The sequence below is a fragment of the Halichoeres trimaculatus genome, unplaced genomic scaffold (assembly GCF_033239565.1).
Source record: "Halichoeres trimaculatus isolate MK-OKI-2021-1 unplaced genomic scaffold, fHalTri1.1 fHalTri1_scaffold_1, whole genome shotgun sequence".
In the NCBI taxonomy this organism is placed as follows: domain Eukaryota; kingdom Metazoa; phylum Chordata; class Actinopteri; order Labriformes; family Labridae; genus Halichoeres; species Halichoeres trimaculatus.
The window spans coordinates 30,946,518-30,959,295 of record NW_027437179.1 but is presented as its reverse complement, the minus strand read 5'-3'; the positions used below and the strand labels follow the sequence as shown (position 1 = coordinate 30,959,295).

The 12,778-nt window shown below is 41.0% G+C and overlaps 1 protein-coding gene across 10 annotated transcripts in view; it reads right to left on the bottom strand.

Moving 5' to 3' along the window:
* Positions 1–322: 322 nt before the first annotated feature.
* Positions 323–12,778, bottom strand: part of r3hdm2 (R3H domain containing 2) — a 57,857-nt gene continuing 45,401 nt past the window's right edge. For 2 of the 10 annotated variants that reach the window (XM_074666080.1, XM_074666089.1), the window contains 12 exons: positions 11,489–11,655; positions 10,894–10,992; positions 9,639–9,932; positions 7,860–7,995; positions 6,933–7,090; positions 6,022–6,161; positions 5,647–5,747; positions 5,232–5,401; positions 4,936–5,080; positions 3,594–3,688; positions 3,299–3,383; positions 324–1,867 (listed from right to left, as the gene is read on the bottom strand). In XM_074666080.1, the coding sequence (XP_074522181.1) occupies positions 1,464–1,867; positions 3,299–3,383; positions 3,594–3,688; positions 4,936–5,080; positions 5,232–5,401; positions 5,647–5,747; positions 6,022–6,161; positions 6,933–7,090; positions 7,860–7,995; positions 9,639–9,932; positions 10,894–10,992; positions 11,489–11,655 (1,994 nt within the window). In that variant the 3' untranslated portion in view covers positions 324–1,463. Of the gene's footprint in view, positions 1,868–3,298; positions 3,384–3,593; positions 3,689–4,935; positions 5,081–5,231; positions 5,402–5,646; positions 5,748–6,021; positions 6,162–6,932; positions 7,091–7,859; positions 7,996–9,638; positions 9,933–10,893; positions 10,993–11,488; positions 11,656–12,778 lie in introns of all 10 variants that reach the window. The other 8 variants (XM_074666117.1, XM_074666125.1, XM_074666101.1 and 5 more) reach the window with 7 other exon arrangements.

Below are 12,778 nucleotides of genomic sequence, written 5' to 3'. Positions count from 1 at the left end.
ACCAGGGACCAACACTACAAATGAGCAAAGACTGAGTTTAATAGACTCATCTCATGCATCAGCACTTTGTCACTGAAATCCAGAGTCACTTTTTGGGTCTGTATTACAGCCGATACCCAATAGCAGGATAGGGGCAGTGCATCCCTTCCAAAAAAGAAAAACAAAAGAAAACTTCTGGTAGCTGATACTTAAGCTTTTCTCTATCGCTTTTAAAACTGTGGCTCATTGCACTGACAGTCTAGATATGCAGATATTTCACAGGTAGACACATGAACCACATGACACCGATGTTTTGATAGATTTTTCTTGACTTTTATATCTTTAAAAACAAACAAAAAATAACAGATTAAATAAAATTTACAGTAGACATATGCAATCATTGTGCACTTTTACTACTTCTTCTGATACGTTCTGCACAGCTGTCAACAAAAAACGCAAACACAATGGGGTGTCAGGGTGGAGTGGGGGGATGTGGGGCAGTTGTGGGAGAGAGGAGAGGACCAAAGAAGTGAGGTAGAGGGCAGCAAGGAGGAAACAAATGTCAGGGGACAGGAGAGGCTGATAAAGAGGGAAGGAGTAAAGGATAAAGGAAGGCCTAAACTTTTTCACTCAGGGGAAAGAAAGAAAAATCACTGAATATATAGATTTCTTTTATTCCTTACATCACTTATATAAATATATTGAATCCCAAAAAACAAAAAAAGAAAAAAAAAACTTCTGAGAAAAAAAAACAGCGCAATACAGAAACCCACAACAGCAGTAAGGCAAACAGAAAGCAGGAGAGAAGAGCAGTGAGAGGATGAGAGGGGCGGAGGAGCAGGGTTAGGAGGCAGTATGAGACATGGCAAGAAAAGGGAGGGGGGCAGTTGGGGTAAGCAGAGAGATTGCGCATCTGTGCGTATGAAAATTTATAAATATATGAGATCAAGAGACAACTGGGAGGTTGAGAATTGAGAGGAGACGTTGGCAGGAGAAAAGGAGCTCGAGAGCGAAGAGAGAAGGAAGAGGAGGAAAAGGTTTGACTGAGGTCGACCGTCCAGTGTGTTTTTGTTATGTGCTACGTGACCCTGTTGCCTGCATTTGTGTGTTTGTGTATGTTTCCTGGTTTGTGTGTGTATGTGTGTGGCATTGCATGTGTTTATAAATGGCAGCACACATTCCACGGCAACAGTGAAACACATGCTTGCGTGTCTTGTGTGCTCTTCTGCTATATAAATACAAAACAAAAACAATGAATAAAAACAAACAACAAAATCATATTTGCAACCGAACACCTGCCACCTCATGATTCACACCTTCTTCCCTTTTATACATTTGACACATCATTTAACTCAAGTTTTTTTTATTTTGAATTGTACACTAAGAGCAGTCCCCCTCAGTCCTCCTTCCTTTTCCACCACTCCACCAAGAGTTTTTCGTACTGTCTCTTTGACCTTCTTTCTTTCCTCGCCCCTCTTTTCCTTTCACTGAGAGCTGGCTCTCTCCAGCACACGCAGGTCATAGTTCTTTTTGGCGGCTCTCAGTTTGAAGAGGCTGGCCCCGCTGTTGTTAAGTTTGAAGGAAGCACTCTGGGCAGCCATGGTGCTGGGGAACACTGCCACTACTGTGTAGAGGTTAGCCGGGTCGTTGCCGTCACCCTTTGCTCCCATAGCTCCCGCGCAGGCTCCAGGCCCGCCGGCAGCTCCTGGCCCTACAGGCCCCACGACAGGACAGGGGCCGCAGCCTCCTGCTCCTCCTCGGCCTCCCGGGGGCTCCTTCAGCCACTGGATCTTGGCACCACACATTGACAGCTGGTTGAAGAGCTTCTCAGCCTCTGGACGTGAAATCCCCTCTGGCAGGTCCGTTACCTCGAGTACCCGACTCACCACTGGACAGAGGAGACAAGAGGAGTCAGAAAGAGACACGCAATGTCTTCAATCTTTGAATTAAAGCACTCACTTAATAAACATAGCACAAAGGCAAGGGAATTTTGGTTGATTTTTTTATTGTAAAAATGCTTCTTAGCAATAAACCTTTGACTGTTTTACTGTTGGAAAGCCTGTTTATTTCTCTTTCTTAAAATGGTGCCACATTTGTAAGGACCACAGTATGTAGGTTATCAGTTCAGATATGCAGTGCAGGTTTGTAACCATACCTTCTACAGTTGATGTGTAGCAGCTTTAGAGTTTTTCCAGTATTTTTCTTCAAATAATTTGTGAAGTTGTTCCAAGGGGGCTGTAAATCTACACTTTGCTTTGTGATTTCTCTGGTTGCTAAGAGTGAAGAATCATCTTTAGGTGTATCATTATCAAGTTATATAAAATGTTCACCCCAACATCCAAACAACAAATTCAGTGAAGGAGGGCCGGGACCATAAGGACCAAATCAAGGGGATCATCAAAATTTTTGAGCAGGATTTTTTTGGTGGATTTTAAATGCCTGAAGAATATAACATGGATGTCACAAGACAGGAACTTTCCACAGAAAATTAATAGTCAGAATAATTCACAGACTTATACTTACTGCACTGATACAGACTAAGCACTAACTTAGTTGTATGCACTTTGGCAGCAGTCTAAAGGCCTTTGCACACTGAGTCTGTTTATTTTCTTTTTTTATTTTTTCTAAAACTGCCACACTTTAAAAAAGAAATTCAATCCCATGTTTTGTCAATCATTTTTGCACACTAACGCCGAAGCTTTTCTCTTTCATATTTTTTTGGAACTTGTTCAATTTTCTGCATTTTTTGCATCCGTCAAGGTCATTTTGATGGTTGTTTGACGAGTCAGAGACACCATAGGCTACTTGCAACATCGTCAGTTAATTTAGCTGGCACGTTAAATTATCAGTGACAAAAATGTCCCATGTGATGAGCTGACACATTTTCTGTCATTTTGGGCTGTTAAAGATGACGAATGGAGACTTGTGTTTATGTGTGGGTGTGTGTGGGTGTGTGTATGTGCGCATGCACCTGCCTCAAACATACAGAAAACCCCAGTTCAAGATCCATTGCTTGATCACTGCATGATGATTCCATTTTTCTGGTACTGCACATTTTCTATAATTAACAAAAAACTATACAAATCTGATTCAGTGTGCAAGGTGTCTTTACGTTACTTCTTTTTCAGGTTATGGATCCAAAAGAAACGCATCAGAAAATGGCAGATTCATTGTGCAAAGGCCTTAACTCTTATCTTTCAGCTAACTCTTCAAAAACAGAAAACCAAAGCTGTTTTACCGCAATGATACAATCCATGTCACAAAATATCATGACTCAAAGTGGATGTTATGTTGCTTTGTGATGATACATCTAACTTACCAACATCTGTGGTGCCCAGATCTGTTGATGCTGATTTGAGTGTTTGTTTTTTCCCTCGAGCTCCGTGTTTCATCACTCCCTGGCCCTAATCACAGAGAAACAGATATTATAGGTCTTATGAAGACTATGGATGGTGGATAAGAAAGCAGTAAGCCTTGAACTTTGTTTCACACAAGTTGAACCAAAACAATCAACATCAGTGGGCACAAGTGAGGGGAAGCGTGGAGATGGAAAATAAAAATGGCTGCTCAAAGTGTGTGTACCAGCCACGGTAAACGTGTCTTCATGTACTGACCTGATGCGAGCTGTAGGAGGACTGGCCATGCATGAGGGGAGGAGGACACAGGCTGTACTGGAGAGGCTGACCCAACAGAGAGTAGCGCCCATCACCTAAAGAAGTATAAATCACAAGTTACAATAACAATCTTAAACACTTCAATGAAGGGTCTGATGCTTTAACTCATAATATATACCCCATATCTTTTTTCTCAGTGCTGCCAGGTTAAAAAATCTCTCATGGACATTAAAACCCTCTATTCAACTAGTCTTATCTGAAAGGATCTAAAAGGATGAGAATTTAATGAAGGTTTATAGATGTTGCTCCAGTAGCTTCCCTCTTTATTCAGCTCTTAACAATACAGCAAATTAAAACTTGCGTCATGAGCATACTATCTGGATTGGGGACTGACGCAAGTCTTTATTTGTCAGGGTGTTGTTGCTGTGTGTGTGTATGTGTGTAAATACCGGTCAGAGGGCAGAGCAGGTAAAGCCATGTGTGGCTGCACAAACTGAGTGACTCAGTGAGGTGAAGTGAGGCTCAATGTTTATATTGGGTGAAAGTTTAAAAGTCTGGGACTGAAAATTCAAAAAGGACCACAATGGACTTGATGTTTGTTTGTTACCGTAAGTAGAAGTCATTCTTTTGAAACATGGGAAAATTTCAGGTGATACAAAAACTCTTCAAGGACCATGGGGTGTATGTAACATAAGAAAGGGAATAAACTGATTTCTACACACACAGACTTCAGGATGTGTCATTTGAACAGGGAAAGGAGGAACAAAAACGGGACATTAAACACACCGAGTTAGAAGTTGAAAATTATCTCTAAAATATATACACTATCAATTGAAACTAAAGCTCCACAGCTCATTAAAATTCCAGTATTCTGCATTTTAAAAAGTGTCATTTTGTGGGCTGCTAAGCTGCACCAGAATGCCCAAACTCAATGTACTTTGAAACTGAATTCATTTTATTTTAACTGTTTTTAACTTACTTGAACATTCAACTCTATATTCCTGAGATTCAATATTGAGTTTCATTTCGAATACTTCAGATTCAGTGTTTTAATTTCATTTCAGTTCACCATTTTGGTCTGTGGGGACAAGTAATCAAGCGCTGATTCACAGAGGTCCTAATCTGGTTTGTGAAAAATTGTTTATGGTCTGTGGCTATGCTGCTCAGCCAACGTTGAATTTTAGGAATAAAGAAAGTTGAATGTTTAAGTAGGTTAAATACAAAATAAAAGCAAATAAATTAAATTCGAATTTAGAATAGAATAGAATAGACTGTGCTTTATTAATCCCCAAAAGGGAAATGCAATCGCAGTGGATTTTTATCAACCTTTTTTCATTTGTACCTTGAGTGGGTCCTCCTGGCCGGGGAAACTGGGAAATGAGGGGTAATGGTCCCAGGCCTGGACAGACGCTGCTGACACTGCCAGAGGGAGATGGGGTGGGAGACTGAGTGGGGGAGGCCAGAGGACTCGTCAGCTGGGTGCTGGCCTAAACACAAGGAGTAAAACAATCTCATGAGACATTTAAACCATGTTTCTGAGACTTCAGGAGATCTCATTGTGTGTCCCATTCCTACTGCTGACCACTAGGGGGCAGTCAGGTTAAAAGATAAATACATGTTCAGTGTGTTGGTGTGTACCTGTGGAGTGTTGTCGGGTTTGTACAGCTCTCCTGGCTTGCTGGGCCTCTGCTCTATGCTGTAGTACTTGCAGGGGTTCCACTGGACCAGAGGAGGGTTCTGAGAGGGCTGTGGTCCATTGGGGACACTAAGCTGCATGACCATCACTCCAGGCCCAGGAGGAGGTACTCCTGAAAGAAGACAGAGATACAAACATTTAGCAGTGACAGATTTCCTAGCGATGTTAACTTGCGAGGATTGATGAGCAAATGTGCCTGAGACAAACACATAATAAGATGCTTCAGTTAAAAAAAGCAACATGAATCATACTTTAGGGTGAATTTAACAAGGCACTGATTTAGTGAAATGAGGATGTAGGAAAAAAAGGAGATGATGTGTCATGTAAAACCTACTCAAAGATTAATCAAGGTCTCACCTGAATATTGCTGCTGCAGCTGTGGAGGGTTACACGGGGATGGCGACTGTGTGATCTGATACTGCTCTGAACTGGGGGGCTGCAGGTAACCTACGGAGGGGCTACAGAGGATGGACGCACAGAAACGATGAAAGGTAAAGCTCCCATCCATAGACAGAATAACCAAAGCAATCCGATCTATATAAACTAGGGTGTAAAATATCATAACATTACAATAAGAAAATGCAAAAAGAAAAAAAAAACGATGTCCACTCCTTAAAATTTATTTTTTTTGTTCAGAAAATGCAGACATGTTGAAATGAAATGCTCCACTAAACTTCTTTCCTTGTGGTAACTTTTCGAAGTGTACTTTTGACTGCTGCATGTCTTCCATACCTTGTGCTATTCTGTTGTGTGGGTGTGATAACACTGTAGTACACAGGCATGGGCCCCTGGACAGACTGGCTGACTGGCACCATCACCTGCTGCTGGTACTGCTGCTGCACCACCTGCTGATTCTCATTTCCCACTGGTACCTGGAAAGTGTACGAAGAATAAAATTATACATCGGGAGGAAAGAAGACAGGAGAGTGAACTCAAAACTATCTAACACCTTGCCACTCTGCAGAGCTCTTCTGTTCTGTTTGCAACGATAGAAAGAGCTGGGTACAGGGCACACTTTTCCTCAAAGTATTGTCTGCCATGTGTGATGGGCCGTGGAGGAGAGATAGTGTTTTTTTTTTTTTGTAAATTTTCCCATTGTGGGACAAACATTGCATTAATCGCTGTATTTATAAACGATTATTTATATTTGCATGGAGTTGTTAAACCTGTGGGATTCGAACTTAAAATATGGGGTCACCACACTGCAAAAAATCTTGGGTTTTGTTTTATTTTTAGTAAAAATTGTCGTATTACACTTAATATGAGCTACATTCAACTCATCAGTCCAGAAACATGTCATGTTTCGAGTTGTTTCAAGACAAAAATTAGGTCTAAATTGCTTGTAACAAGTAGAAAATAGCCTGTAAATGAAAAAAGAAACATTTGAAGAGAAAATTTGCTTGAAACTAGAAAAATGTCTTAATACAAATAATTTTTCTCGTGTTCCATTGGCAGATTTTCAGTCCTCATTTTTGTCATTAAAGAACCAAGACATTTTTCTGGACTGGTCAGGGGAATGTGGCTCATATTAAATCCGAAAAGACATTTTCTACTGAAAATAAGACAAAATCACCTGACAAGATTTCATTTTTTGCATCGCAGGCAGAAAATTAATTGAACAGATGACCAAAAAATGTCCATACCTGATATGATGGCATCTGCGGGTACTGAACCATTATGCTTTGCATTTGTCCTCCCATTCCCGCCCTCTGAGAGTTAAGCAGACCGGGGTTTTGGGGCTGCTGCACACCCATCATGCCCTGATAGCTCGGCTGCTGGCTGGGCATCATGGTCTGGAGACCTGATATTTCAACAGACAAGAACAGGAGAACAGAATAACGACACTGATTATGCCACTAATCAATAAATTTAAAAAACAATTTGCTTTCAGGGACTGCTAAGAATCAAACAAGGTCCTTTTCTGTATCTTATTTTTTCTTATTTTCTGGGTCTCCAAAAATATGACTCAAATTTTGAGTTCTGGTAATCTGCAGGGACAAAACTTCAAAAGTGTCTGCCCCCAATTTAATTCCCTGAAGTGAAAGATCAAACTCCTGATGCCTTTGCTTAAATTTTATATTTCACTGCAGACAGCAGCCTTGGACAGACTCAAGGTCTCGCTGACTGCGATCCTCATGATCCACAAGGATTTGGCAGGCTGTCTCTATGAGCCAGAGTCCATTAAGGTTGTCAACACCAACTATCCGTCATGCACTGTATAAACACACGGCCAACCTTCACCGATCCCAAATGAGGGGGATTGAGGGATAACACTGTCAAGGTTTTCCATGAAAAAGATGAAAGGTTTCTATTTTCGTCCAAGCGTGTTTGACTTGGCAGAACAATGCAGGACAAGGTTAAAATCCAACCTTTCACCTGATGGGCAAAAAACTGAGGATGATAAAGCAGTTCTTGGTGCAGAAGGACAGTACATGCAGTAAAATAGGGAGCTGTGCCTGTGTTGTGTTGTTTTTGCTGAATATAAAACATTTTTTGCCAACATCTCAACATGCAAAAAAAGACAAAACAGGCTCCATGAGTGTTAAGAAGTGGTGACAAAAAGTACAAACCTGACTGCTGTGTGGGCTGAGGCATGGGCTGTGTGCGCTGAGCAGGATAAGACACCTGGTGGGAGATGGGCTGGGGCACACGGTACTGCTGGCCCGAACTGGGATACTGACCAGGAGGGTAATATGACACCTGTATCTGAAGACACAAAAGAAAACAAAGGATTTTTTTTATTGCATTGATAAACAGATATCATTGTTTTTAATGTTTGATGATTAATTTTCAGGAGTTTGGTGACGTCAGTTTAAAGATTGGTTATATATGACTGTGCTGCTTGCTCTTGAGACCTGGGACTGGTGACAGTAATTCCATTAGTTTACAGGAAAGGTCAGTAGTAAAGAAATGGTCCTGTGAAACAAGATGAAGATTTAATTGCTAGTGAGGAACTGCAGCACTGAGAAACAATGTGATCCAATGTTATTATACAAACACTAAAGATTAAATGCGACACCTGCAGTAGTTATTCATGAACAACAGACTCAGAAGTGCAAGTGTTAAATGTTGAGGCTCGAAAAAACAAGCAGCTTACACAACTGAGCTAAATGTAGCAGATTCTCCAGCTAGACACAAACCTACAAACACAGCAGTAGTTGAATGTTTGGATGATCGATAGTTCGTGCCTCCACCTTCATCTACATACGTGACAACATTTAGCCCAACTAGAGGCTGCAGCAGTGTCAATATTTGCACTCTGGTTAAACCGTCGACCACCCACACGTTAAACATAGTGCATCTTCCTCGCCCAGCCTGTGCTGTTTATACAAGCACAGAGAGGTGAGAATGAGGATGGTGAGTGAAGGTGTGTGGGGTAATAAAAAAGGAGGTTTATGTAGGTCAGAGCCTGGAACTACAAAACAAAGCCTAGAGAATTATAACTTTGAATAATCAAAATAAAGGGGGGGTTTTTATTAAACAGCTTTTATAATTCATGTGAAACTACTGAAAGTTTGAAAATTAAAGGTACCTTAAAAAGGAAAGTCCCATGAGACATGGGACAGTTGTAATTAATAAGAAGCTTCAGCAGGCCACTACCGACCCAAGATTACCTCCATAAAAACACAACACGATTGCTATTTAGAAAAATGAAGTCACTTTAGCCATTAAAAATGCTGCTAAACAGACTCTTCCTTTACAACGAGGCCCCAGGGCAGCATAACGTTCTTAATGCCTCCCACTGGGGGTTTAATGGCCAGGTCAATTTAGCTCTCGCTCCTCAAATGAATTATAATAACTACTGTATTGATTCAAGCAAAATCCTGAGGGGGGAGAGGAAACTGGTGAGTGAGAGAACTCATTATTGTCACCGCCTCTGCGATCAGAAGAAGGTGTCAGGCTAGCTGACTGACTTTTTAAGGTGACGCACGGAGCTCTGAGTGTGAGCGACCGACTCTAGACAGGAATCACATCACGGATGTGTCACTCCTTCTAAAGACAGATCCTGTTACATTTGTGATATTTCTGGACGTGATGCATCACTGAAGAGTATTTATGCTTGAAGAGTTCATTATTTCTGAAGACAATCCAGGACATGACTACATAATTCATATGAGCTGACCTGCAGTAGTATTTGAAAAATTTAGTTTTGGAATGTAAATGTTTTATGAGAAAATGCTTCCTCAGGTTTAAATGGACCAAACGGGATCCCTTACTCTTTGTGAAACCTGTCAAACCACAAGGACAACCTGAATCATGATGCATGAGGATTTTTCTTGTCTTGAGATGAAACATAATTCATGCAACTACTTAAGCTTGAGACTCTCAACCTGAGGAGACCTGCGTACCTGTTGTGGTGGGGGCGGCTGCATGTAGCCCTGTGGGGGTGGTGGGGCCTGCATGACCGGCTGGGATGGAGGAGGTGGTGGAGGTGGAGGATGTGGGTGTCCTGTGGCAGGCTGGTAGCCAGACGGAGGTGGCATAGGCTGACCCGTGGTGGCCATGATGTAGCCCGTCTGGGGTGGGGGGTGCTGGGACAACACTGTGGGAGGAGCCTGGTACATGGGGGGAGGCTCAGGGTTCTCACTGGAGCCCTGCCGACTTAGCGTCATCTGGCTGAACTGGGGCGCCAGCTCTTCTCCCTGTGAGGGATAGGAATCATTTCATCATGGAGTTCTTGAACAACCACCTCATTATAAAGTTATCAGTTTGAATATGTTTTTTTTCTTGTTTTACTGTATTACAGGAGAACATGTGAAAAACAATTACCAACTTCATACTCGGACTGCATTCTGAAATAACAGCTAACATCAACAGCCTCAAAAAGGCAGCTTTCTGATCTACTTTCAGTCATGTTGCATATATGTCCTTACGCCTGTCTGTTGGTGAAAGGACAGGAATGTGTTGCGTCTAAGAAGTGCAAAAATGAACTGTCTTTCAGTCAGAAAAACAAAATCCTGGAAAAGTCACAAATCAAACTTACGCACACAAACATGAGAGTGTGAGGTTTTTCAGAAAAAAAAACAAAACAAATACGATTCAGCAAAAGGATTAGGCTGACCAAGATACCAAGAGGCTAAAACTGTGACTATTTGAAGTACCTCTAACAACATCTGCCTCAAAGGTTTACAGTCAAGCAAAAAACAGTGATATGGTTTTACTCATGTTCTTTTGGCTGATGGGGTCAGCTGTTTCTGTATTTAGTTAAAAAAAAAAACTCATTCAGAAGATATTAAATGGCGGAAGAACAATAAATAAATATTAATTTAAAATTTAATTTCTTACTTTCAACTGAATTTGAACCTAAATCTGTTGAACCGAGAATGCAAAAACAATAACATTAACCACCTGCTAATATTAATGTACCTCCAAACAAAAGTATTCCCCTGTAAAGCTGATCAAAACGTTCTCACTGTTAAGGTATCAAACACACAGATGGAGAATCCCTGTTAATACCCTACTCAAATGAAAAGAACAGGATGAAAAGTTAAGGTTGCAAGCAACAAAGAGAATAAAGTTATATCTGAATGTGCAGTGCGAGGGTTGCGGTAATGCAGTCTGTAAATCTAAATAAAGAGATGAAGCTACAAGAGGTGTCAGTACCATTGTGTACTGCTGGGGAGGAGAAACTGGCAGGAGAACCTGGGGGCAGGAGGGGCTGGAGTAGGAGACAGGCTGAGAGGGCTGCAGAGACGCCACCGGCTATACACACCAGCAGAAAGAGGGAGGAAATGAACAGGCAGAGAACAGAGAGAGCAAGAGAGGAGAGGAGAAAAAGAAAGAGGAGCAAGCCAATGAGAGGGAAGGTGTGAGAAGCAGACGGATAGAGGGGAATAAAGAGAAATCAAGACAGAGGAAATATGTGGGTTAGAACACAGAGGAAAAAGTTGTTAATGAACAGATGGAAAGAAATGGAAATCACTTTTAGTTTTTAAACGTGCAAAAATGTGAACAAAGTGAAATGACATTACTATTATACAGAGAGAAAATGTTAAAATGATCATCCTTTTACTTGAGTTACAGCCTCAGAGATAATTATTTAATCAACTACTCAAAGTAAAAGTATCACACCTTTCATCAAGAACATGTTCAGCTGTCCATGTCCACCAGGTGTAATCAGACCCTCTTTAAATCAAAACAGTGCCTTCATTTCTCATAGATACAGTTGACGTGAAATGCAGGTGGTGGAGGTACATACCTGGGCGATCATGTGGTTGCTCATGGGGTGCTGCTGAGGGGTGGGCAGCAGGGCAGTCTGAGGTGGAGCCTGGGGTTGTGGCTGTTGCGATGGGCAGGGTAGAAGGCTACGGCTAGACTGAGAGGCTGCAGGTGGAGGACACACATCAGGACTGACTAGAGGCAGGCCTAGTGATGCATAAGAAGACATGATGGATGCAGGAAACAGTTTCTCGTATTACTCTTTGCTCTGTGCAGACTGGAAACCCAACCAAAGTTTCCTTATTTTATGGGCTTGTATTGTTTATGCATTACAGTTTTTTAAGATCATATGAGTTTGGTTCACCACTGGAGAAAATATAACCTCAAGCAAGAGGTGAAGCATATTTTTATTTTCTAATTAGGTCTGGGTTTATTTAAAGTAACATATATACATTTTAATAAAGTTACAGGGATATATATAGGTCTGGATAAACAATATTTATATCTATATTTATTTCTATATTAAAGTAAGTGGAAGCCACTTTATGAGATATTTACATCTTTGCAACAGCAGATTTATGATTGAATTGAGGGAGTTCCCTTGGTGACACTAGCTTGGACTGAGTGTTGTTTTTCTGCCAACAAAGGACTTCAAGACAGTTTATATAGCTGTCTGAGAGTTTAGGTGCCAATAACCTGTCAATACTGCTTATCCAAGAAACAATTTTATTCCCCTTTAAGCCCTTCTGATTATACTGGGGAAACTTCTGCTTGACACAAATATTCCTGACATATCAGAAATTATGTACAAAACTTAGGACTCCTTAGATAAACTCAAAATATGGACCTATAACGCTCATCGTCAACAATACTGTCTCCACCTCAATCAGACGTTTGTCACTCCGCCCTCAAAGGCTAATGTTCATGTCAAACTTAAGCCTGGCCTCTAACAGTTTATGTACCCCTAAAGATTTTGTCAAGTTTTTGTTAAGAGGGAAAATTTGATCAGTAAAATAAGCTAAAGGTGTAAACTGATGTTTAAACTAGAGGGAGGAAATCATTTGTCAAGCAGCCAAAAGGGAGCTGATTGATAAGATGGCATTTCATGGAGTTAAGAATATGTTGAAAACTTGTATAAAACAGCTTTTCTTCAAGGGTTTTTTTTTTACTTTCTTTGCTTTTGTTGTTAAATAAAAACCTGTGGACAAGGGGTGTATCATCCCCTGTATGTTCTTACAATGCACACAGGAAATATGTTTGTAAATCAGGTGTTACCTTTTAACCTACAGGCTAATTGAGTCTACAAAACATCACTATCACTAAAGTTGCA